General features: G+C 44.4%; 1 protein-coding gene across 5 annotated transcripts in view; it reads left to right on the forward strand.

Moving 5' to 3' along the window:
- Positions 1 to 4,305: 4,305 nt before the first annotated feature.
- GLI3 (GLI family zinc finger 3) overlaps positions 4,306 to 25,501 on the forward strand; it is a 209,277-nt gene continuing 188,081 nt past the window's right edge. For 2 of the 5 annotated variants that reach the window (XM_061464657.1, XM_061464660.1), the window contains exons 1-2: positions 4,306 to 5,451; positions 19,288 to 19,450. In XM_061464657.1, the coding sequence (XP_061320641.1) occupies positions 19,327 to 19,450 (124 nt within the window). In that variant the 5' untranslated portion in view covers positions 4,306 to 5,451; positions 19,288 to 19,326. The remainder of the gene's footprint in view (positions 5,452 to 19,287; positions 19,451 to 25,501) is intronic. The other 3 variants (XM_061464659.1, XM_061464658.1, XM_061464662.1) reach the window with 3 other exon arrangements.

Genomic DNA, 25,501 nt, shown 5'->3' on the forward strand with positions numbered 1-25,501 from the left:
CCTTCTTCCACTAAAATCTAGCAAGATCCCCAATGTTACTAGAAGTAGAAAGACACAGTCCTTGCTAAGGACCACCAGAAGGGATGAATGCCAAAGTCTGTGAAGGGCTAAGTGAGCATCCTTAGAAGAAAGACTCCTGAGTGAGGATTGTTATTTTGAAAAACCTGGATATTTGCTGTCATTTTTTTCCCCTCCAATGGCACTAACAGCAATCAAAAATCCAAATAATAAAAGAATCTAAAGCAAAGCGAAACAAAATTTCTCTCTGGAGCTGGAAACCGAATTGTGTCAGCAAGAGACATTCCGGAAGGGAAACTGATAGTGAAATTCATAAAATGAGTTTAACTGTATAAGATAAATGAAATGCAAAGAATTATGAGTAAGTAAATAACAAACTTCCCTGGCTAATAATGCAGGTCTGCGATATTTATGTAAGTTAAAGTAAGCTCCACAACATGACAATGTTACATTATATTGCCATTAATCTAGAAGGGTAAAAAATTCCAAGCAGACTGCAAGACAAATCGTGATATTGAATGGTTTTTATTACAGTTCAGTAATCTGTCTCTCAGTCTTCCTCCAGGAATACAGCAGCTACAGCACCGCCTCACAGAAAGTAAAAGAAATTTGGCTTCCACTACAAACCTAAATTAGACTAATGTGCAGTGGAGCAACCTGGCCTAGTGGAAGGTGTCCTGCCCATGGCAGAGGGTTTGAAACTGGATGAGCTTTAAGGTCTATTCCATCCCAAACCATCCTATGATTCTGTGATGATTCTATGATTCCAGGTAATTAGTTCTTTCCCTACTTGAGCCACATTGTATCTGACTTCCCTACATCAATTCCCTGGTAGTATTGCAGATAATTTTTTGCCCTGACCTTGATACCCCTCCCAGATGTGGTCACCTCCATGTGCTAGTTCTGCATTCCACCTTTCTGCACCTCCAGCTGCTCCTTCTGCAGACTTTGAGGATTTTAACATGGTATCGCTTCATCCCTCTCTTTTTCTTCCACCAGCTATCTCTTGAGATCTCTCTGTTGTACTCGACAGCCATGCAACAAGGGGGATGCACGGGTGGGAGCAAGATGCACTGGCCAAGTTCTCTTGTAAAAGATATAAATGACTAGAAATCGGTGCTATTGCTCCATATTCTAATACTCCACCTGAGGGTGCCCTGGGAAAGCACAGCAGATGTGTCCATTTCATAGAATTTATTCCAGTAAGGTTCCTGTTGGCTAAAACGTGGCTATCGTGATAGCTTTGTCTGCTAGTGGGTGACACCTGGACAGCCAGCGACAGTTAAGGTCCTTGATTGCATCCAGAGGAATATTCACTGGGATTGGAGAGAAAGTGAAGGGTGGGAGTGGTGAGAAGACTGGCTCTTGGTGTGACTTCGTATCAGGTCTTTTGCATTGCAGCTGATGTCAGCAGGGTGCCTGCTCCTTCTGATTGTGCTTTCCTGGAACAAGGGGTGCAGCAAAAAAGGCAATATCCTGGGAAAAAGCAAAAAAAGGGAAAGCACAGCCTGGAGGCCTGTAATTTTCAAGGCATAGGCTGAAAAGAAGTGGGAACATAAAGTAGGCTGAAGAAAGGCAGAAAAACTGTGTGCGATATAACTTACGGCAGAAATGTCCTGTGGTTGTGGTATCTTCTGTCAGGGAAATGGGTTTTGGCACTGGCCAACAGGTCTTTTGCAAGAGCCAATTCCTATTTGCAGAGAAATGTCATAGGCAAGTCTCAGAGGTCAGTTTCTCCTGGAGGGAAATCCAGATGTGTGGAAAAATCATTACATTTTATTAATATATAGGTTTTGTCTTACTATTGCGTCTTTCAGATACGATTCCCTGGAAGCAGACATGAAAGATGTTAAGAAAGTCACCTCCCAAAACAGAGCTGCCCATTTTCATTTTATTTAGCTGAAGGGTCTTGGATGCTCTGAGCTTCTGTTACGTGCTTCATTGTCAAGGTGCTGAAACATTTACAATACGTTTCAAATGGCAAATGTTACCCACTCTCCACTGGTTTTTATTTTCTGCTCGGCCTGACCATTCAGACAGGCGCAGGCAGAAACCTTGGTGGTTGTTTCTGTGTTTCCCCTCTCTCTAGGCTTTCACTGCTCAGAAATGCATCAGGAGTCTTTTTTCATTTCTCATAAGCAGAGCTCAAAGCATTCTATCTGCTCTTCAGTTTTAAAATCTCTTGTCTGTCTTAATTTTGATGCGAGTTGAGTGTAGTGGCTTTTTTATCTTAAATCAGAAATGTGTGCCTTGAACAGAGCTGGTGTGAATGAGAATTAGAAAGAAAGATGAAATACAGTTTTATGATGTGGCAAGATGTCCAGACTCTCAGGAAATAGGAAATTCTGATTTGAAATCAGCTTAAAATCCTGCTCCTATTTGAACATCTTCTCTACATAGTGTTAGAAGTAGTATCTTAAGATCAGCAATGCTGAATTAGAAATGGTTAGGCAAACAGGGTTTTCCACGTTAATTCGTTTCTTTCAGAAAGTAATGTTTTGTGTGTTGGATCACTTCCCCTGTTTAAGAAAAAACGAAAGATTGCAAGAATAGGAAGGGATTGGCAAAAGGCAGAAAAGGAGAGAGGGGACTTGTGGGCTGAAGGAGTCATATCACTCTTAAACGCATCTCTGAAGGGACCTCTGAAGGAATCATATCGCTCTTAGATGGCACCTCTGAAGGAATGTTTAGGTTTGCCTAAACATTCTGTACACCATCACCCCCCTGGTACATATGCATGTCTAAACCAAATTGTGTGTGGTACTGCATCACTAGTATCATAATATTATGAAGCAGCTAACATTGTCCTAGGAAAACGGGACTGGAAAAGGAAGTCATGTAAGACGAAAAAGAGTATCAGCCCTTGATATCTTTCTTCAGAGCCTGCTGTTGCACATGCCTCCTCCCTGTGTAGCGCTGGCATTATCAGTTGGGCAGTCATTCTGCGCAGGGGCATATATGCCCATCCGTGCTCAGTGAAATTGCTGGTTACTGAGTCATGGCACCAGTCACAGGCTGTGATCCCTTCCACTGCATCCCGGTACTCACCATTAACTCCCCGCAGGGCACAGGAGTTGGGAGTCGGGGATCTGCCAAGCAGGGTGTGCAGGGCAGGTTGGATGATGTGCGCCTGTCATTCACCTTGAAAGCATCTCACCACTGTGTCTGTGCTGACAGTCAAGGTATACTGACCTGGTGCTGTAAAATGTGCTTTGGAGAGAGCATGCCTGGGACGTCCATACATTCTAGGCATCTCTCCAAAGCTACCTCTTTGCACCCGAAGATTCCCAGGTGAAAAACCACCAGTGAGTCTGAGGCAATCTGGGTTGAAGTGGCCTTTGGGTCAGATAAGATTGCGTATTTGTGCCTAAAATCCCTCATGCATCGAGTCACCCCAAACCACAAACAGCCATGGTTTTGTTTTGTAATAAAATGGACATTTTCAATGGCACGACTAAGGGGAGCGTTATGAAACGCACAGCATCAAAGGCCAGTCTTTCATTTCCATCAGCAGACATGCCTTTCTTCAAGAACTGCTGTTTTTTTGTGGGAGTTCTCCAATGCTCAGGGTAGCCTGAGCTTAGGTACCTTGCTAAATCATCTACATGGGTAACAAATCTTTGCTTGGCTCTGCGGTGAGCCAGGTATGGACAAAGGTGCATGTGAAGTATTTGACATTGTGATGGCAACAACTTAAATAATACCCTTTTCCCAAGAGCCGGCCCCACCTTTTGACTTGATGGAAAACGCTTGTGGTAACATTCATTTATGGTTTCTCAGACTTCTGTTTTATTATCAGGGGAGCAATCTGCGGGACTAGAAAAAAGGCAAGGTGTCTTGTCAGGATGTATCACTTCCCGAAGGATGGACATATTGGAACAAGTAAGTTTTGGCATCCTGGCTCCTGCTGTTTCCGAGCCGTACGGGTGTGCACTACTGCGGGAGCCCCGCTCACAAGGGACGATGGGGATGAGGAGCAGGGATGGAGCCCTGTTGTGCAGGGTGGAGGCTGGAGGAGTCGGGCGGGGTGCTGGGGAGGCTGTCCGGGAGCTGGGACGGGAGGAGCCGGCGGAGGCACCGCCGCCAGCCTTCCCCTCGCCCAGCTGCTTGCCTTTTTTTCCCCCGAAAGCTCTGTTTTTCAGTGTCACATGGCTTAGGTGAAACTTTCCTTGAAGTCCGTAGTGGAGTCAGCCACAGCAAACGCAAACCCAGCAGCCGCAGCACGCACCGAACCCCACCCCGGAGGGCACGTTTTGCCTCCCATACCCCCTGATTTTGGGGGGACGGGGGGCAGGGGGGTGCAACGCAGCGGTGCGCGGGAAAGCGGGGCTGATCTGGAGCATGGAGCTGGAGAGGAGGAGGAGGAGAGGGAGCGGGAGGAAGCGCGACCCGAGCCGCTCCGGGGGGGGCGGCCGTAGCCCCGCGCTGCTGCCGGCGGTGGGCGGGGTGTCACCGCCCTCGGGCCGGGGGGATGGCGGGGAGGAGGAGGAGGAGGAGGAAGGGGGAGCGGGGTGTCATGCCGAGAGCGCGCCTCGCAGCCCGCCAGGCCGCGGCCCGACCCGCACCCCGGGGCGCAGCCCGCCCTCCGCCCGGCAGCCGGCCCCGCTTCCCGCCGGGCCCGGGCAGCAGCCAGCCGCGTCCCGACAGCGCGGAGGGAAGGGGGGGGGGGGGAAAGGAGAGCGGAGCTTAAAGGAAGGGGAGGGAGGGGGGAAAGTTTAGCGGAGGGTGTTTGACTGGGGAGTTATCCCTAAAGAGCCTTTCCCCTGCTCTGATCCAGAGGGCAGCGCTGGGAGGAGGAGGAGGAGGAGGAGGGGCGGCGACGAGGAGCCCTGCAACATCTGTAAAACTTGGAGGAGGCGGCGGAGAGGAGTGTGCGGGAGCGAGGGGAGCAGAAGGGACAACTTTTCCGACACGTGAGTATCTCGGCGCGATGTGTTTATTCCCCTTCTTCGGTGCCTGCGCCGAGCCAAAACAATGCCTGGCGGCGGGGCCGGGACGGGGCGGAGGGGTCCCCCCTTCCCTCCGATGCCAGGCGGGGGACTCGGGGACGTTCTTTTTTTTCCTTTGCTCCCCGTCTTGTTGTTTCCCTCCTTCCCCCCCGCTCTTTTTGTTGAACCAAATCAGAAATGTCAGTCAAGTGCTGGTGAGTCAGACGGGATCAGATTACAAGATCACTGGAACTGATGTCGGATCCGCACACACTCGCACACGCAAACCCCCCCAACACGGAGGCACAGGCGCGGGCAGGGAGAAAACAACCACCAACAATCCCCCGCCGGCCCTGTCTGCCGCCCCTGTCCCGTCCGTGCGACCCGTACCCCCCCCCCCCCCCTTCCCCGTGCCCCCTCCCCGGAGCCGGCCCCGCTATCCTCGGTGGCCGGGGAGCGGCCGTCGCCCATGGGCAGCGCGGGGGCTCGGCGGCAGCGGCGGCAGGTACGTACCCACTTGGGCGAGAAGTTCTTTGTTCCCCGGGCTCTGCTCCGGGCCACTTTATCGTCGTTCTCCCGAGCGCTCCTTCCCCGCTCCCGGCCCCCTTCCCGCTTCCCTAACTTTGGAGGCGGGGGTGAGGGGAGCGAGGTGTCTAACCCCCAAAATGGCTGTCAGGGAGCGCGGGAGCGGAGGGTGCGGGGAGCGGAGGGCACAACCCGCGCTCGGACCGGGGCCGGGCCGCGCTGCCCGCGCTCGTCCCGCGGCGGAGCTGCTTTTTCCTCCACACCGTTTCCCCCCCGTTCTCCGAGCAGCTCCTCCCGGGCAGCGTTTGCACGCCCGTGGGGCGGGAGGCCGGCCGCAAACTTTGCCGGGGGAGAGGCGGGCGGAGCGGGACAGAAGGCGCTGTCACATCTGGCGGGGCTGAGGGGCGGCCGTGGTGCCCCCCGTGCCGGAGGCTCGCTGAGGGGAAGGGCACAGCCTCGTCCCGGCCGGGTTGAGGTGCGGGGGGCTTCCCGCGCCTTTTTGTGTGCCGCGCCTCGCCGCTGGCAGCGGGTCAGAGCTGCGGAGCCCGGGCCGGGCTGAGGCGGGAGGAGCGGAGCGGAGCGGGGCGGGGGGCGGCGGCGGACCCCGGGGGAGCTGCTGGAGCCGCCCCGGGCCGGCCCCGTGTTCACCGCGCAACTTTGAAGGGTGGTAGGAGAGCGGCTCCTCCGCGGTTGAGTTCTCCCGTAAAGTCCGGGTGTTGACACAAGCCCCGCGCCCCTCCGCCGGTGCCCACTCCCAAAGCCTCGCACCACGTGAAGAGAAAAGGTAAAAGGGGTCCGTCCGTCCGTCCCGTGTCCCCCCGCCATCACCCTCCCCGAATTGTGTGTTTTAACCCTCTGGTGCTTAGTTTTGATGGGGTCCTGTGGGCACGGTGACCGTGGCCTTCTGCCAGCCCGTATGCAGATGTATTTATGTAAAACGTTTTCTCTCAGCTCCTTGCCAGCTGTTCCACATTTTCCAGCTGCCACTTCAGTTTGGAATGATGGACTGTACGGATCTCAAAGAGCCTTTTAGTCCAAGGTACGGGTAGCTGGCCGTTTGATATACAGGGTCACGTTTTAGAGGCTGCTTCACTAAAGGAGCATTAGGTAGCAACCCCCAGCAAAACCCCCATCGCTATCGCGCCTCTGCTACTTCCCGCTTCATTCCAAGGCTCAATAAAAGTGATGGGTTGTGTTTAAGCTCCAGCGTGCGGACTTCATTCCTTTTGTGCGGGCTACAGGAAAAACTTGGAAGCGAAATTTTTCAGGGCCCTGGAGATAACGTGGCTGATTCAATCAACAAGCGTTTTTAAGCAGGCGCGGCTGACCCTCTTAGGGTGTAAGGATCTTCTCTGAAACCGTTTTAAGTCGGTGGGGTAGTGAGAAATCACGAATTTTCTCTGTGTTGCAACATTGTTTTTTGATGTGGTGTTAAGCGAGATTAGGGATTGAAGTCTGCAAGAACTGGCCTTAAGTAGTTTGAGTATTTGTGCAATTGCATTGTAATTTGGAAAGGTGCCTCACTGATTGATTCCTATAATTATTTCATTTAGGTCCTTTATTAAAAATTAATAATGATCTGACAGTTTCTTAATTACATATGTCATGATTATTTTGAAGGAAGACGGATGCAGTGTTGTAAAGAAACATGAAAATGTAAAAAAGCTCCGTGTCCGCACTGCTGTGTTTCAGCTGAGGAAATATAGATTAAAAGTAATGGTGAATGAGTTCAGCAATGTAAACTGTGTGCAGCCTCCTGAGAACTTGTTTATATAATGAAGGTTTGGGTTTAACTAGCTAGTATGTAAATACTTTCCGTTTGGTGGATAGCCCAATTCTAGAAACATAAATAATAGTAACTATGAGAGAAGGCTATTTTAAGGGGGAGGATTATTTCTTTAAAAGCAGGATTATGTGATTTTGAATGAGTAAGAAGAATGAGTAAGAAGAGGACTCCCTCAGTGTATATATATCCTTTTAAGCAGCAGTGGTAGTAAAACTGTGGCTTAAGGTGCCTGAATGAATGCGCTCTTGCATTCTGATAACTGCACATGGTTTTCAGTAGGACATGCTGTTTTCCAGAGCGTTTCTACGAAACAAAGACATCACCTGCATTTTCCTGCTTGAGTGGAGTAACGTTTTTGGCTTGAGAACGCGTGCAGTGGCCAAGACAGCCTTTACTGCTATAAGCAGTCTTGAGCTGTGAAAGATGGTGTTGTGCCTTTTCAAAGACAAAACCATTTTGTAACTAAGAAATTAAAAGTATCGATGGTTATAAATCATTTCTGTTTATTTTGGAATCCGTGTTAGAGAAAGCAAAATGCTCAAGTTTTGAGATATTGTAATTTGTTCATCTTGCAGATTACTCAGTTTTTTAACAAGATAAATGTGTGCATTTGATAATGACCCATAAAAGTTCCAGTTATACTTCCTGCCTCGTTTTTGGGAAAGCTGTTTCATTACCTGCACTCTGGAGCATGTTTGAATTTCATTTTGCATGCTCCAGGGAAGGAATGGCATATTTTTGTGTTGCAGAGTGTTAGTGAAAAGTTGGTCATCTTTGCCTGATAAATAAGGAATCTGATGGTTATTAAAGCAGGATTTATTTGGAGTTATGAAAGGAAGCATTTTAATGATCACTGTTGCACGCACTCAGCTGTATGGAGACAGTAATGTACAAAGAAAAAGCAGACTTGAAGGAAAAGTGAATCAACGAGTCATGAAATCCTCAGGAAAACCTTAGTAATGGAATGTTAATGCTTTTAGGCTATAGTAGATTACCTTAAAAGTCAGGCTTTTCTGCTTTATGCAATTGTTGTAAATCCCTAGCTAAAGAATACTTTGAAGAAGGCTTTAGTTTTTCTGGCACTCACATTCTGTAGTCATTCCGATTGTTTTGGAAGATTCAGGAAATTTTCTGCCAACTTGCAGTTAGGCAATTAAAATGCTAAAATGGCTACAGAGGAAGCTTTTTATTCAACAAAAGGTTCAGCCGTAATAATGATTTCAAGTTGTCTTTAACCATAGGTTTTATAGACGTCCTCCCTTTAGACTTTGTCATTTTTATAAGGAAATTGATTTGTTATACTTTAAAATCAAATAAAATGAGACAGAATAAACAAAAATAGGGCATGGGTGCTCCTGCAAACTTTTCAAGTTCTTTCAGTGCATTTTTCATCTTTACTTTTATTTGATAGGTCTGTGAAATAGAGCTGTAGACTGGCAGACTTTAAATGAAATTTCACACTTTGATGATTTTTTTTAAAACTTTGATATATTGACAGCAAAAGGAGCTGCAAAGCTTTTATATAACTTGAGCAGTAACGCCAAGCAGCAGTCAAACGTCTCTATGCATTTGTGTTTAACTGCAGAAGAAAAACATGTCCATGGGCAGTAGAGGGTTCTTATCAACTCCCTAATCCCAGATCCCAGCAAACCTTGAGGGCATGCCTCAGATCTTGCTGAAATCATTGTAGACTCTCACAGTTTGCAGATTAAATATGCTATGTGTTCCTGGCTCCAACAACAGTTTTATGAGCTCACTAAGCTTCCTGTTTTAAGATCCTTTTCTGAAGTTTTTAGGAGCTGCTAAAGGCGATGCTGTCTATGGCAAGTGGTACTTGTTAATTTAGAGACACTTCAGGTATTTCATTCTGTCTGTAAAAATAGCCAAAAAGGCCATTTTCAAATTGGAAGTCGAGTTGCATTGAAAAAAAAGAGCTCCTTTAAAGAGGGATTCTGTTGTTTTAATGTGTTTGTCAGTACACAAGGTTGCAAAGTTTACGCAAGGCTTGATTTGTTTTATGGGGGCTTGACTTTGACTGGGCTCTTTAAAAGGAGACTTTTTCAGTTGTAATTCTAAGCACAATGCAGCTTTTAGTACATAATTTCTGAGCCTCTTTTAACCAGTTGTATTTGTAGCAGCTCATTAAACATACCTTTGAAGTTCTCATTCTCCTTTAAGTGTCAAAGAAGGGAAAATCTATTCTGCCAAGGGTGAATTTCAGTGAATCAGGTAGTTAACCCTGGGATTTGTTGACCCTTCTGAAGGAGTGTTGTTTGCACCTCACTTTCTAGGTCCTGTCTTCTTTTCTAGCTGCTCAGTAGTTAACTCTTACGGTTTATTCACTGTAATCGTGTTTATGTATTCGGTGTAATAGTTTTAATTAAAAAGGAAAATGCTTATTGTCCAACAACATGTGTCATGGTATTCCCGAGAGAACTTGAGCCAATTTTGTGCTTAAAGGTTATTCAATGAATGAAATTTTGAAAGGCCATTTGTCAAGGTACTGCACGGTTTCTGTTAGTTTTCAACCCCCAAATTCATTGTCTGCATGGCCCAGTCATTAGTCAGCGGTGTATTAGTGCTGCCTCCAGGCAATGCTGCCCAGCACTTCTTCACACCATTATAGCTCTAAAAGTGTACTCTGCCGACTTGTAGAATTACTGCTCTGATTTCCGCTTGGCTGGGTTTGAGGTAAGTCCCCTCCCTACCTTCCAGCTCTCTCTAATCCCTGCTTTCTTTCAAGGCTGCTTTCTGCAGAGATTTAGGGGAAAACTTTTTTAAAAGATTGTGCTGGCATCATACTGTGGTTTTGTTGTGGTATACGCTCTACGTATAAATTGTACCTGCATTACCTTGAAAGTGTATTAAATTGGCTGCTGATCTGAAGAGTTGGTTTCTGCTTCTTTAAGAGCAAAACAAGAAACAAGACAATACATTGATTTTAAAAATGCCTGCAAGATTATTTAGATTGCAACAAGGGGCAAACTAATTGGGGTAGAATGCGTTTGTCTCTAAATAGTTGCTCGGTGTCAGAACTGATAATATCAGAACCCACTACCAAGAGATCTGATTTGAATAATTTCTTTAGCTGAAGAATGTCAAGTTATTTTTTGCACCTATTACCAAGACAATCTGTTGGGTTTTTTTTTTAATGATGCTCAAAATACTGCTGTGTTTTCTGATATCTGATATTTAGGTCAGACCTAAAGGACCCAACTAACCTTTTGGTGTTTTAGATCTGAGCCTCCCCCAGCTATATTTGCTGCTTTGTATGATACTCTGTTTTCTTTCCATACAAATCTGTTAGTGTCAAGAAAACCAACTGTGTGTAAAGAATACTTCATCCAGCTGCCGAGAGAATGAAGCCTTCATTAGATAAGATGTATGAATACCTGAAATCGAATAGTCAGAAACACAGATCAAGTTAGTGTCACTTCAGTACAACGTCTGCAGCTCTGAACTCTGTATATTAAAATGAAATCCTAGCGCTACCGATTCTTGACTAAGAGGATGTGGTTTGGTGTTCTTCCCTTCACTATGGATGTTTTTTTTTTCTGGGAAAAGAAGGCAGCTGTGTAATTATGTGATTACCCTGTTTGAACAGGGATAGTGGATTGGGAAGTAATTTATACTGCAGGAGTTCAGGGGTGTGCTGTTGTATTTTGTCAAGTTACAAAAACGTGAAGGAATCATGATGCAGTTTTACTGCTACTACGAGATAGGTGTAAAACCTAAAGTAAACTGTAAAAGCTGAAGATAAAGTTTTATAAAGTACCTTTCACACTGGAAGTTCTTCCTGGCTATATGGAGCTTTCCTAGGTCTTTTACGTGTTAAAACATCTGTGTTGGGTTAGAACATGAAATTCTGGACGATGGCATCCCTTAACCTGTGAGTATGCTGAGGAGATAAACAGGCTTCCAGGAGTGGGACTGCAGATCAAAACATGGCGCATTCAGAAACATTCTACTAGATTCCTTTAATCTTGTTTTAAAATGTTAATTGTAAAAAAATGGCATACAGTCTTCTTTCATTTGCATATCATAAGTTGGAAACGCTATGCACTAGATGTATATTAAAGGTGTTCTTCCTTGGGCTCAGTTCCTGTATAGATTGACATTGATATATAGATGTAGTTTTGATTCTAAGGAAACTTTCATCTTTTGGGACTGATGAGATAAAGCACAAAGTGCGCAGAAAGTGGTCATGCCATTGGAATTCACGTTTAGCTCCGGTGCTCTAAATTAAAGTATTTCAGCATTTTTCCATGGCAGTTGTAGTGACTTCTTATTTGATGAAGTAAATAAATCATGATGCAGAGCACACCCATTCCAGATGTTTGAAATTTGCCTTACCAAGCTGTTGGTCCACAAACTGTCAAGGAGGGAAAGAAGAAAACATCCTGTATCATCACCAGAAGTATTCTAGCGCTAGTAACAGTATCAGCAGAGGAAGTCATAGTGTTTGTTACTGACACAGCAGGTCTTGCTGGTTGTCCTCTCTGTGTATTCCTGTCCTTTCAAATTTTGAGTATATGAATATACTAATTCAGGTTTCATAAAACTAGTGTTTTTACAGAAGGGTGTCACTGTGCTGTAAAGTTTGGTTTGGATTTAGTGTTGCTGAAGAAAGATAGGGACAAAAAGTAAGTGTAGGCTTGGTAGGGAAGTTTGAAGTGTCACCACTCATTTCAGCCTAGTGCTGCAAACAGTAAAGTCCACGGGAGATTCCCCCCTTCCCTCCTCCCCATGCTAATTCTCTTACAGCTAATCTTACTTTGGCATAATTACTAGAGTTTTTCCTGCTGCAGACTTTGAAGCACAAGGACATGTAGGATTGCAAAACAAGCAGGAACAGAGCTTACTCTGAATTTTCTAGCAATTTTAGGCAGGGTAATTGGCAGGAGTTCCAATTTCTTAAGGGTAAGTGCATTACCGGTTTAAACCCACCCCCCTCCCCAAACACGTTTACACATTTGGAGACTTGGAAAATACTTGGCACTTTCTGTTTTTTTAAGAGCTAATCTTTGTTCTTTCCATTGTCTGTATGTAGATAGTTTATAAGAGAGTCAAAATGAGGAATAAAGAAACCCAAGCCCCTGTGATTACAATAACAAATGCTTAGATGGAGAGTTAATGACCTGGTTGGTTTGTTTGGTGTTGATTGTGGGTTTTTTCCTTAATTTAAGTTCCATTACTTTCTGTAAAGACTCTTGGATAATGAACGGATTATGAATCTTTACCTTAGAGGAGACATCGTACCTGAAATGTAACGCCACTAAGACGTGTTGTAAATTCTGGCTTGCATCCCTCAGCAGCGTGTTGCATGTACCCAAACAACTTCTGTGATGGGTGGACTGGTTGGATATGGATAGTTTGACCTGAATCCGTCAGAATTTTTATCCATTAAATTCTGTTTACTGGGTAAGGAACTATGAATCACTTCTTTCCTGGTGGAAAGCTGTTTTATTTAGATACAGTGTTTAATCTGTTGAAGTAATAGTAAAAACATTTAATTGGGGTTATGCTTAACAGCTTTCTAAATCCCATAACAAAAGTAGAGATAATCTACTTGTAAGAGTATGTGGGTGATGTGTGTTAAAACCTACTGAGGTGCTGCCTCAGTAGAAGTGCCACTTACTGATCCTGCTCTGTGTGTGTGTTTTAAATATTTTCAGAACTTTCGGTAATCCCATTTATCTGCAGCAGAAAGATGTAAGTAAATGTAATTCCTCTGGAGCCGAGTGATTGTTATACTTGATCAGTAGTTCAGTGTATGCCATGGAAGAGTTTCTCACTTAGGATCTTAATCGGGAGGATGCTAATAGCACTGCTTTGCCTAACTGATTGCCTTTGTGTTTGTGATCCTGCATTATTGTTGCCACAAGCTATTTAACCTATCAGGAACAGATCAGATCATCATTAACCAGGCTTTAGGTCTAGTTGTTTTTCATTCTTTATGGGGGTGGGGGAAGGAAATCAAAGGAATGGAACACAGGAAAAGACCTCAGATAGTAATGAATTTGGAAAGATTGTATTAATACATGTGGTGCCCTATAACTTGGGGTGTTTTTTAATTTCAAGCAACAGAGCCACCTATCTGATTCTGTTGGGTTTGTGCTATTTTTTGTGTTTGTTTTTCTTTTATTTCTAATTTTACTTTGCTTTTCAAAACAGATTTAGAAGTATGCAGTTAGCCACTAATGCATTTATAGATCATGCATATAATTTAAACAGAGAGAAGGACTGTGAAGTGTAAGATACCTTTTTCCCCCAGCTTATTAGTGATTTGTTGTGGTTTTATATATAGGGATACAAGACTATTATTTGTGCTATTTATATGGGTCTTAGTGTGACCAGTTGTCTCAGCAGGGAAGAATCTGAACAAAATTTGCCCAGGGGTCGTTAATGGGGGATTGCAGAAATCGGGTCTAGCTTACAAAGAGCTGAGGAAAGAGAGAACGACTTAAAAGTTGTCTAAGGTTCAGATTAGTTCCTATGGCTGTCCTAAAACTGATGACATGAACCAAGAGGTTAATGTAGCGACTGGAAGATACTTCTTAAAATGTGTATTTTCCAACATGTGCTGTCAGGGGTAACTTTGTCAGTGTGGCTTTGCCAGCAGGTTTTGATGGGAAGTGATGCTGAAATCTAGGTGGGTTTTGGAAGTTAAATGTACCCGCATCAAGTCTGTATAAATCAGTGTGAAATAGCTTCCATATAATAGCATGAGATTGCCTCATGTAAATTTTGCATTTGAACGTATCTGAACAAGATGCCTTTTTTTTTTATCCTTAAATAATCCCAAGGAACGGTGTAACCGCTTTTGATAAAATTGATAAAGGGTCCTTTATGGTTGAGAGAGAGTGTAATTTCCTGATTGTTCTTCATGCCTCCCCTTGTGGTTTTCACTTTCATACAGTTGTGCTGTTCAAGATGTATTGTATCCCCAAAGACTGCTTCCAGTAGTGTGGATCAAAGTAGTACCTATGAGCACCCTAACTACCCAGAGTAATTTCTGAGAAATTAAACATGCTATGTTTGCTTGCACGCTGATTGGGGCACTCTGGTTGCTGATAGCAATCAGTATGAACTTCCCTACTGCTGATGTAATGATGATGAATGCTGTGACACTGCTATTTCAGACAGCTCTTCTCAGCGGATGCAAACCACTTGTTAATGAATTGAATACAACTACAGCAGCATCGAATGGAACAGCGAAAAGGGCTTTTAGGGTTTATTTTTTTTTAATCCAACACATTCAAATATATCCCCTCAAACCCCACCCCCCACCCCCCCCAAACCCAACAAAATAACCAAACCAAGTAAAGGCAGAAAAAGGTTCAAGTTTGCAGGAAACATAAACCAGTCTAACGTGCAAATTGAGGATTTTAGGTGGTGTTTCCTGGCCAAGCACTTAGGCAAGTAGTCTTCTTGAAGTCAGTGAGCCTGTTCCTGTGAATAAAGATTTGTGTGATCTGGTCTTTGAAACTAATGTATGCAATATAAATGCACTGGTTTTAAAAAGGAATTCAGAAAGGAGGAGCACAGACCTGAAGATTCTTGGGGAATCAAAGTGTACAGAAAGGGTCACGTTTCCTGCTCTTTCAGGGAGAGGGTTCCTCCACTGTTTTCAGTGAGTTGGCACTGTGAGTAAATGAAGAAAAAGATGGCTTTTTTCCCTCCTCAGTATATGAATATGATTATTTTTACTGCCATGAGGCACAATCTTATGACCAGCATGCGTAAGGACCAGGAATTACATAATTTCAAGTGGCTTGAGAGATTCTTTTTGTTTGAAACACACCTCTAATATATTGTCATTTGTTGACATTCCTTTTAAAAGAGGCAGTTGTCCTCATTTAACTACTTCATTCCAGTAGCTTGTTCCTAAAATTCCTCCAATGTCATATGCAATTGGGAAAAAGTTCACATTTATGATCTGAAAAGGAGAGACACACCTGCAGGCAGGTTGCTGTTTTGAGAGGGATTAGGTTTAAAATGGGGATCTGGAATTAATTGTGCAGTGGGTTCAGGCTTTAGGGAAATTACAAAAGGTTCAAGCATGGTTGAATGGGAAAAAGCCATGAATGTTTGCTTTCAGGAAGGAATGTTTATCCCTCTATTTACCTATGAAAGTTCGGGCTTTAGCCCATATACTGTTATATTCTTGCCATTCATATGCACATGGAGATAGCTAGATAGCCAACAGAAGCTAGCTTTCTAGTCTGCTGAGAGCAGAGCTCCTTGCTGCATAATAGAACCATATTGCCTCAGGCCTGGGGCAGGAACAGGGAAGTCACTGACCCACACGCTGGCCAGAGCGGTATACATGGTAATGTCAACCACCTTGTGTTTTAATGTGAAGATGTCAGGCTGGCTGGCTTTCAGAATGCTTTTTGACAGGCATTAGCAGCCAGTGGAAAGAAGTCTTCATACAAGAAATCTGGAGAGGGGCTTTTGCAAGGGCATGCAGTGGCAGGACAAGGAGAATGGCTTTAACCTGACAGAGGGGAGACTGAGATTAGACATTGGCCACAAGTTCTTCCCTGTGAGGGTGCTGAGGCGCTGGCACAGGGTGCCCAGAGAAGCTGTGGCTGCCCCATCCCTGGCAGTGTTCAAGGCCAGGTTGGACAGGGTTGGAGCAACCTGCTCTAGTGGAAGGTGTCCCTGCCCATGGCAGGGGTTGGAGCTGGCTGAGCTTTAAGGTTCCTTCCAACTCAAACCAGTCTGGAATTCTAGAAGACGTGTGTTTGGTTTGTGTTTGTGTTTTCAACTTGGGCTTCCACTTGTCAGGAGAAGAAAAGATTTGTGGGTCACCATATTGATTACCATTTGGCTGCTTCCCTATCCAGCATGCTTGGCAAAGCATATCAAAACACATACATCAACTTACTAGTCCTGCCATCTCTCCTGGCTTTCCTTACTTTCCCAGCCATGCATGCATACCACCATCTATCTAAATAGGGCACTGGAGTGTAACTGGAGCTGCTGGAATTCTCCCAGATGCCTTTGCCACACGTGCATGTGGGTTGGGAGCGGAGGAAGGAAGGCCCAAGAGGAAGCATCTGCAGGGCTGCTGCCTCATGCCGTGGGGTGAGAGCTGAATAAGAAAGTTCACTCTTGCAGTGTTCCCTCTTCCATGCTGCTGTGAATAAAAGCAGCTTTCTGGGTGTAAACTAAGCAGACATGAACCAGAGCAGGTACCAAGAGCAGATGTTTATATTAGCTCGTGGCCAATTCTACAATTTTATGATCAAAAATTCACTTTAAGCACTACTTTAGGTCTCTGTTCCGTGCCATTGTCCACTCAAGGTAGCATAAACCAGGAATGTGATAGGGAGCAGTGGGAAATGTGGAACGATGTCTGCTAGTTTTCCTTACATTAAAGAGAAAAAGCCCCAAAGCACCAGAAGCATCTCATTGGTAGCCTGCTGTGGAAACAAAAAAAATAGGAGAGAATGGATGGATGCCAGTCTGAGCCAGCTCTTGAATCGCAGGTTAAAGCTGTGTTAACTCCTTACAGTACCTTCATTATCCTCTTTTCTGAGCAGTGGTAGGATCAGATTGTCTCGGAGGTCCTGTCCTGCCATGGTGGAAAGGGGAAGGAGGTGAAGATAAGTGAGGGCTTCTTGCTCATAGCTGCACAGACGCCTGTGTGGCAGGAGGCATGGGGCTGCTGTAGATACCTGTGATAAGTTGTGTGATCTTTGCCCAAATCCATGGCAAGGTTCATGGAAATCCAGTTTCATGCCGCTCCACTGGCCTGTGAAATGGGGACAGGGTATGTGGCTTCTTCATTTCTAGCTGAGTAGGGAGCATAATTATTTCTTTTCATGGCTTAAAGCTAGAAGAAACAGGCTGAGGGCAGGGGACAAGTTCTGCAGCTTCCCCTTCCAAGCTCTCAAAGTCAAACTCTGATGTAAGTGGAGATGCTGCCTGATGTATAGTGTTCTTAGAAGGCAAAACAAGAAAAAGCCACAACTGAAAATGCATAGCTTTTAAAAGTCCTTCAGAGACAGCACAGAAAGTTACTCCTTTTAATATTAAATAACTCAAAGGAGAGTAGTCAGAGCACAAGAGTACACAGCAGGACTCACTCATGAAGTGCCTGGAGGCTGTATAGAGGCAGATGTTGGTGCTTATGTGGCCAGGGCTGTACAGAGAAAACAAGCATGTTCATATCAGTATGGGGTCAGCAGCTTGGCAGGAGTGCGAGCTTCCCCCCTGATTTCTGCCTTTGCAAGGGGCTCAGAAGCCTGATGCACATGACAGCTGAGGATGCTCTTGCATGAGACGTGCAAGGGAAAAGGGGGAGAGCACCTGAGAAATTTGGGAAGGTGCTGCTTATTACAAAGCTCATGTGAGACTTCTCCTCAATGAGGTCTGTGCATTGCTGGGTGCAAGTGAGGCCTGCTGGAAGTTGAGTATTGTTAGTCTTCTCCAGCTTCCTGTTTGAAGACACCTGACATTCCCGTTCATGTTCTGCTGGGAAGTCGTTTCACAGATTACAGCGATGTTTGTAGCGCTTTCAGAGGCACATCTTGAAAGTACTCTTAGAAGTACTCTGCCTTGGCTTTGTTATTGCTGGGTTTAGCAAGAAAGAAACTGAAGGGAAGAAAAATACCTCTCCAGAGGTAGAGAGGTAAAAATACCTCTCTCACTGACTGGTATGTCAGTGGCAGAGAGTCTCTGGTATTGAGTCCAATTCCCTGGCTGACCTGCCTGGCTAAATAGTGATTCATCTAGTGATTGGGCTCTTCTTTGATCCCTGCTCTATAACAGTGAGGCTTTGGAGTGCTTTATTGTGCTATTAAAAAGAGCTTTTCCTAGGGAGGTGGGATGGGGAAGGTTTCCTAGACAGCTGTGTTTGTGAAGGGTTGGCTTTGTAGCCTGTTTTGGGGTTGGTTTGTTTGTTTGGGTTGTTTTTTGGTTTTGTCCTGTCCGCATTGGGGAAACAGGTTGCTAATGCAATTAGGCATCAGTAGAGTTTACTTTGTGGCTTGGTTTGGAGCTTTTGGTTGTTTATTTCATTAAAATGTTGTTCTAGAACAGTGCGACTTCCTTCCGTTTCAGACCCCTGGAGCTAATGACTGCAGTGCTGCTCGGAGCTGAAAACATTCTCTTCATTTAATGTCTTTAAATGAATATTTATTTAATATCCTATGTTGTTGCATAGGATCCTGTTCAAACTCCCAAAGTACCCAAGTACGTTGGTTCTAAGCATGGTGTGTGCTGAATATTGAGGGCTTGTGTAAAGCTTACTTCACTTGCTTGCTGTGCGTCAAGTTAAGCTGCAGACCAGTGCTTGGAGGTGCCTCTGTTCTTTGCAGCCTGCAGTCCTGGGGCCTGGTGTGGATGCACTGTTACCCTTCTGGAAGCTTGTGTGAGCTTCTGGGGCTTACATCGGGAATGTAAAAGCTTTGAGATTAGGAGAAGTGATCTACGGGAATAAAATGAGTGGATCACTGGAGATGACACTGAGAAAGCCAGGGAAAACCAGAGAAACCAGGCACACACCTCTGCAGAGTTTTCCATTTTCAGCATTTTCATGCAAAAGAAAGTGATCTCATTATCTGCCACTAGCAATAGTATTTGCCTTTCCCTGTGGTTTTCAGGGTGTTGCTCCAGTGCACTTTTGTTTGAGTTAGATTTCTGAACAAACAAAGAGAGATGTTTACACGAGTAGGACAAGGTGTAGAGATAGACAGGATAATTCTTGCTGCAGTGTGTTCAGATAGCGTGAACGTTGAAATTTAAATATTTGGCTTCTATAGTCAACATGAAGGGCTGTCTTGATTCCTTTTGCATTGTTCTGAAGTGCTCTGGACATAGGAACAAAACGGTGGCTTTTTCCCCCTGGATCCATTAGGAATTTATGCATGCAAACATGATTGGATGGGCATTCAGAAATGGCTTGTGGACTGCTAATTCAGTTGTGCTGCAGACTCTTCTGCAGGTGAGAGGTGTGAGGGCTTTTGGGCTAAGCTTTCAGATAGTATTTAAAGTATATGACTCGCTTGTTTCATTCAGGTATTAGTACAAGGAGAGCTGAAGTAATGAGAAGTCATCATGGAGGCGCAGTCCCATAGCTCTGCCACGACGGAGAAGAAAAAAGTGGAGAATTCCATCGTGAAATGCTCCAGTCGAACAGATGTCAGTGAGAAAGCTGTTGCCTCCAGCACAACTTCCAATGGTGAGTAACAGCAGGGATTTACTAGCAGCCAAACCTACGGTAATTTTATGTTCACTGCATTCCTTGTGAATTGAGCATTTGCACCTGGATCAGTGTTTGTTCTAAGGAAAGGCTGAAGAAAATGAACAAGGGGGGGGTGGTGGTGGTGGAAAGTGGTAGGATACAATAAGGCCTGTTCTGGCATCAGGCGTAGTCTTTTTCTTCCAGATGTTCTAATTTGAGATGTAAATGTGCTAAGTTATTTATTATAGGAAGTTCCTGGTTTTGGCGTTTTGGAAATTGTCTTGATTAGCCTGGCAGGGCTTGGGAGTGCTTTGCATTTGGCCGTTGAAATCTCTTACACTAGTTAGATAATTAGTTATTACAAAAGAGACAGAAGTAGCTCTGTCAACAGTAATGGCAAGGGTTTTTTTTCTTCTTCTCTTCTTTTGCAAATAAACTTGTTCCTTGTAAAGGGCTGCCCTCCTTCCCCCCCCATCCCAAGCTCTTTAATGGCCAGGGACATACTGTCATGCTAAAAGTGTGTCCTCCTGTGAATTCACTTCAAAGTTGTGAATGTACTGCTTGTAGGTTTGAAAACTGGGGTAGTTTGCTTAATTCTCCCCAGAGATTACCTCACTTGAAGATTTTACATATTCTCTGCCTCCTTGAGAGTGTGTAATCCCAGCCCAGGCCCTTTCATTGTTCAGTGTGAGAGGGCTGAGTGCACTGCTCCCTACTAATGCAAAATTCCCTTTGCATTAGGAAAGAAAACTGCTTGAAGAGGTCTGGGTAGAGTTTAGAGCTGTGGATTGTGGATATAACTGCAGATAACTGTTGTTAATAGAAAACTTGTTTTTTTGCAAAGCAGTCTGATAGTGGCTAAAAATGGAAGATGTCTTTGCATATTTTGGAGTCCTAGCGTTATTCCTGGCAAAACATTTTCTGCTCACCCTTTCTGCTTCCATCGTGCTCACTCATCTGGGCTTGTGGTCCAGGTCAGGTTCTCACACTGATATCTTGAATAAAGGTTTCTGCTTTCATGAAGAAACGTTTATCTCCCACTGCACTAAAGCAGAAAATACGTGAATCCTTCAGCCATACTAGAGGGGAATCTCTGTGGGTCAGTAAAAATTAGATGGCGCATGTCCCAGTATCCTTGTGTGTGACTGGACTTCAGATTCAAAGCAAACTCTGCACCTGCTGACTTGCTGGTTGGAGCTGATCCCCACGAGAAACTCTTGAGCAGCTATGGAAAAAGTTGCATCAGTTTTCTAAGGCATATGAAATTGGATCCTCAGCTGGTGTAAGTCAGCACAGATCCGTTGCTGTCAATAGAATTACAGTGGTTTGTGTTAGCTGAAGAGCTCCCCATGGTATTTTTTTTTTGATAACAGGATTTTCCACATTGGCCCAACTTTTCAAACAGATGCACACTTTAATAAACGTGTATTCTTTCATGTGTGAGGGGTTTGTGCTCAAACTGGATATTGGCACATACCTCTAACTGCTTGGGCTGGTTTTAACATTATTGTTAAACATTTAGATAGGGCTCAAATTAAAGCCTTCAAGATGTTTTTGCCTAATTCAGATGTTTATTTTCCCTGTGGTCAGGTAATTTTCTCACTCTATTCTACCTATCAGCTTTAATGGTAATGTTAGTTCTTAATGGCCTGCTTCATCTAGGTGGTGTATTACTATATGTTAGGAGCATCAAACTCCCAAGAACTGGAATGATGCTAGGTGTGATGAATGACTAGAAATTTTTGTCACCAACAGAATAGGATGTTAATGTAGTACACATCCTGGGGCCCGAGGCTTCCTTTGGTTAAGGTGATGACAGTTACCTTTGTTTTCAGTGGGTAATGGTTGGTCTTGTTAGTCTTTGTATTTAGGGAGGTCACCAGGATCACCAAGGTTTGTATTTCTAATCTACCTTCATGTATAACCAAGCAAACAACTTTCCAGAGATACAGGGTTAAAAAATTCCATTCCTTCCTGCATATAAAAAATGTCCTCCATGGAGCATGTACCAGAGCAAATACTAATACCAGAACTTCAGAACTGAAACATGAGTTTTACTGTTGCCCATGTGATTGTCATGGTAATGAATTTTGGTTGCAAGGACCAATTTGCATGAAAGTTGGGCTCTCATGGCATTTGCATCTTTTGTTCTTTAATGCTGGAATGAGTATTACTGCGGGAGCATCATCAGTTGATATAAGACACCACTCCTACAAAACATGCAGCTTTTGTTGATTCAGTGCTGAGGGCTTCGGTAATTTTAAATGGTTATGATTTACATTTGAATGCTCTTGTTAAACAAGGTAAGGTACCCTTAAAAATAACAAAAAGACACAATGATCTTTGCTGGTTTTGTCAGAAGACTGCTGTCATCGCAGAGCAACATCTGCCTATCATACCAGTGTCACTTCATAAGCGTGTCTAATACCAGTGCTTCTCTTGATCTGGGCAACACGTTAATTGGCAAAGTTTGCAGGGAAATGTGTGCTTGAGTGACAGCTGTCTGAGGTGTGATGTAGAAGCTGGTATTTTCTCAGTAGCTCTGCTGTCTTCTGAAGGAGTCAGAGCTTGGATCAGAAATAGATTGAAAGCTGTTAGTTATGGGGTTTATGTAAAGCTACTAATCATGAAGAAACAAAGAAACTGCCATTGTTTCAACAGCTTCCAAAACACACCCTGTAGCAGAATCTGTATTAAAATGAATATTGAGTGTGCGAAACTTTTCAGTCATATAATGTGCAAGCTGGTTATTGAAGAGCCTGATGTAAATGTGGGTGCAAGGGAAAGAAAGTGGGAAAGATGACTGGGGAGGGCAGCTTGTATGTTAACCCTTACTACACATTGCAAGTTAATGAGGCAGAGACTTCAGAGTGCCCCTTGGAAGGTACCGGCTGTCCTGTAGACTGAAATAATAAGCATGGGCTGCAGTTCTGCTGAGTTCCTGCCATTACTTACATGCAAACAAGATTTCTGCTGCACTCGCCAAGCTGACTCTGTTGCTGAGATGCTTGCACTGTGTTAGATAAGGGCTTGCTTTCCAGCATTTCCATTATAAACCCCTAAGTTCAGGGATTTATAACTAAACCATTAAAATGTGCTCCAGGCTGAAATATGTGGGGGGAAAGTCTTAGTGCTGGAGCAAATAAAAACTCATTTTAAAATACGTGTGATCAAAAAGTGAAAAACAAACTGAAGAATCCTAATTTATAATAACTGACAAAACCCTTTGGTGCAGTTTGATTCCCAGTGGGACTTTGTAACTTGGGACCACTCTGGCTTTGTTTTGAATTAATTTTTACAGACTTTTGGTTTTGTTCTGTGTATCCCAACCAAAGTGCACACAGTTTACTAAGATACATTTCTTTGCAAATTGTTCCTTTTACTCCTCTGTTGGACTCCTGTATTTACTGCTAGGCTCATAGCCAAGGTGGGGTTAACTGCTACAGAAAACTGCTAACAGAAATATTAACTCACAAAAGGCTGTATGAATAATAAGTTTGTGCTAGGGTATGAAGTTAGCTTATTTTTGTGTCTCGTGTGATTTGATATCCTCAGATTTATCTGCTTTGGCAAAGTAATAATGGCTACAAATAAATACAGTGTTTACGTCATGGCCATGTTATTGGTATGACACTGGAGTAATGAGGCCAGTGTCTCAGCCCACCTTGCTGCCCTGGTGCTGTGCCTTCTTGTCTTCTCACACATGCATCCCTGCCAGTTTTCTAGCGTCAAAGCAGTAAGACCCTGTTCCCTACCGTGTCAGCATGTGGGTTTAGGTCATCAACCCAAAAGCTGCTGCATGCACACAGGTTTCTATCAGGTGGTGCAAGGAATGTCTTTCTAAACATAGAATCCCAGACTGGTTTGGGTTGGAAGGGATCTTAAAGCTCATCCAGTTCCAACCCCCCTGCCATGGCCAGGGACACCTTCCACTAGAGCAGCTTGCTCAAAAGTACTGGAGCTGCTCTAAGGTCTCCCCTTAAGGAGCCTTCTCTTCTCCAGGCTGAACCAGCCCAGCTCTCTCAGCCTGTCTCCAGAGCAGAGCTGCTCCAGCCCTGTCAGCATCTCTTTGGCCTCCTCTGGACTCATTCCAACAGCTCCATGTCCCTCTTGTGCTGTTGCCCCAGAGCTGGATCAGGACTGCAGGCAGGGTTTCCCCAGAGCAGAGCAGAGAGGGACATCCCCTCCTTCAACCTGCCGGACACAATCCTTTTGATGCAGCCCAGCACACGGTTTCTGGGCTCAAGCGTACAGTGAAGCTGGCTCATGTTGAGCTTCTCCTTAATCAACACCCCTAGGTCCTTCTCCCCAGGGCTGCCATCAATCCATTGATAAACTGATTAGAATTAGTTCTGTGCTCCCCTTGGGGAGCCTTTGCCTGAGTTTGCAGGACATGAAAGCTGCCATGCCAGACTGCTGTTGGTGCACTGCCCTCCTGCACCCCAGCACCGGGAGTCACCAGCCCTCCCCAGTCGCAGCGCTGCAGTAAAGCCTTGAACTCCAGCCCAGCAAGCAGTCAAGTGAACGCCTCAGTGTAGGCACAGGAATCACCTAATGTGGGTATTTGCATGCTTACAATTAGGCAGTCACTTTAATGCTTTACTAGGCTGCCTGCTTCCACTCCACACTGCTTTATAAGTGAATCAAGTTTATTGTTAGAGTACTTCCTAAGAGGTGTTGACCAAACCCCCCCTGCTAACTTAACACAGCCCTCAGCTAAAGGCAGATCAGTTTTTTCACTGGATGTGGAGTATAGATACGATTTTTTTGCTTTATTTTCTGGAAAATGCAGGGTATTTCTGTGAGGGCTGAATTAATACTTTTACAAGGCAAAGCTGCACTGTGCAGCACTGCTTGGAGAGCATTAGGAGACTGTAATACTGTGTTCAGCCTTGCTTATTGACCGTTTGGCTTGTGAATTTTGTCAGTGACTAAAATGCCTTCCTCTTACGCACGTTTTGGCTCTAAACTGACGTTTTTAATGTTGCTTTAAAACAATGCAGTTATTGTATAGGGACTCCTTCAGTGCCTGACAGCAAGCACTTATTTTCAGTGTGATGTGTTTTGTCTAGTTTTTGACTCAGGAGCTTGTTCCAGTGTAATCTGATATTTCTTATTAACTTATTACTCTGCCTTAAAAAAATAAGCTAATTATAAACGCATGTAGGTTGTGGACTTGACTAACTTTATCAGGGTCACATAGTTATTGGGAACATACTTTAAAGCGATAGAAAGCAGAAATTATTATCTTAATAATGAGGTAACTTAAAACCAAGCTTGATAGATGAATAAATGAGAGGAAGTTCAGGCTTCCACTTTGATTCTTTCAGAAGAAGGGCCAGCTTCATCTAGGTCTCCTCTTTGTTTTTTTTTTTCTTCCTATTAGTTCTCTCAGGGTTGGATGAGGGAAGTACTCAGCAGTCTGCAACCCCGTAAGGATCCCATTTCCTGTTTAAACTTCCAGTTGGTTACTTGTCCTGCTGCTTGCTTTCAAGCTCACCATAAAATAGGTGTTAATCGTAATACCCATTTTTGGCCCTCTTCATTGGACTGATGTGCTCAGGGTCCCATTGAGATGTCAGGGTTCAAAAGAGGTTGTTAGGTATCAAGAAACACTGCCTGTACTATTTTAGTGGCCTGCAAATTGAGTGCTGAGTTGATTATATGAGACCTGATTCTAAAAAGTGATCAGGAGATGCGCTCCTCCTTTCCTAAATTCAGAGGCAATGGAGGGCCCTTCTTCACTGCTCATTTTCAGGTCAAGGAGGAAACAACATAGTGTAGTATTAGATATTGGAAGGGATGATTTCAGTGTATAGGTTTTTCTGAGGGTTTTGTTTTTCAGCAAGTAGTGCTCTATCTGTAACAGCAGCATAAAAAGTAAGGGTAGAATGGGCACATCTGATAGTGCAGAAGACTAAAGGCAAAGACCTGAACTCGAAAGATTTTGTGTACTCCTCCATTCTGATAATTGTGGTCAGGTCCTAAGAGGAGGATACACTACAAGAAGGTAACCCATCCTTGGGGAGGATAGGCTGTCCTGATGCT

Source organism: Pezoporus flaviventris, unplaced genomic scaffold (genome assembly GCF_033815535.1).
Source record: "Pezoporus flaviventris isolate CSIRO_AGI_PZ_B2104156 unplaced genomic scaffold, CSIRO_AGI_Pfla_v1 ptg000037l, whole genome shotgun sequence".
In the NCBI taxonomy this organism is placed as follows: domain Eukaryota; kingdom Metazoa; phylum Chordata; class Aves; order Psittaciformes; family Psittacidae; genus Pezoporus; species Pezoporus flaviventris.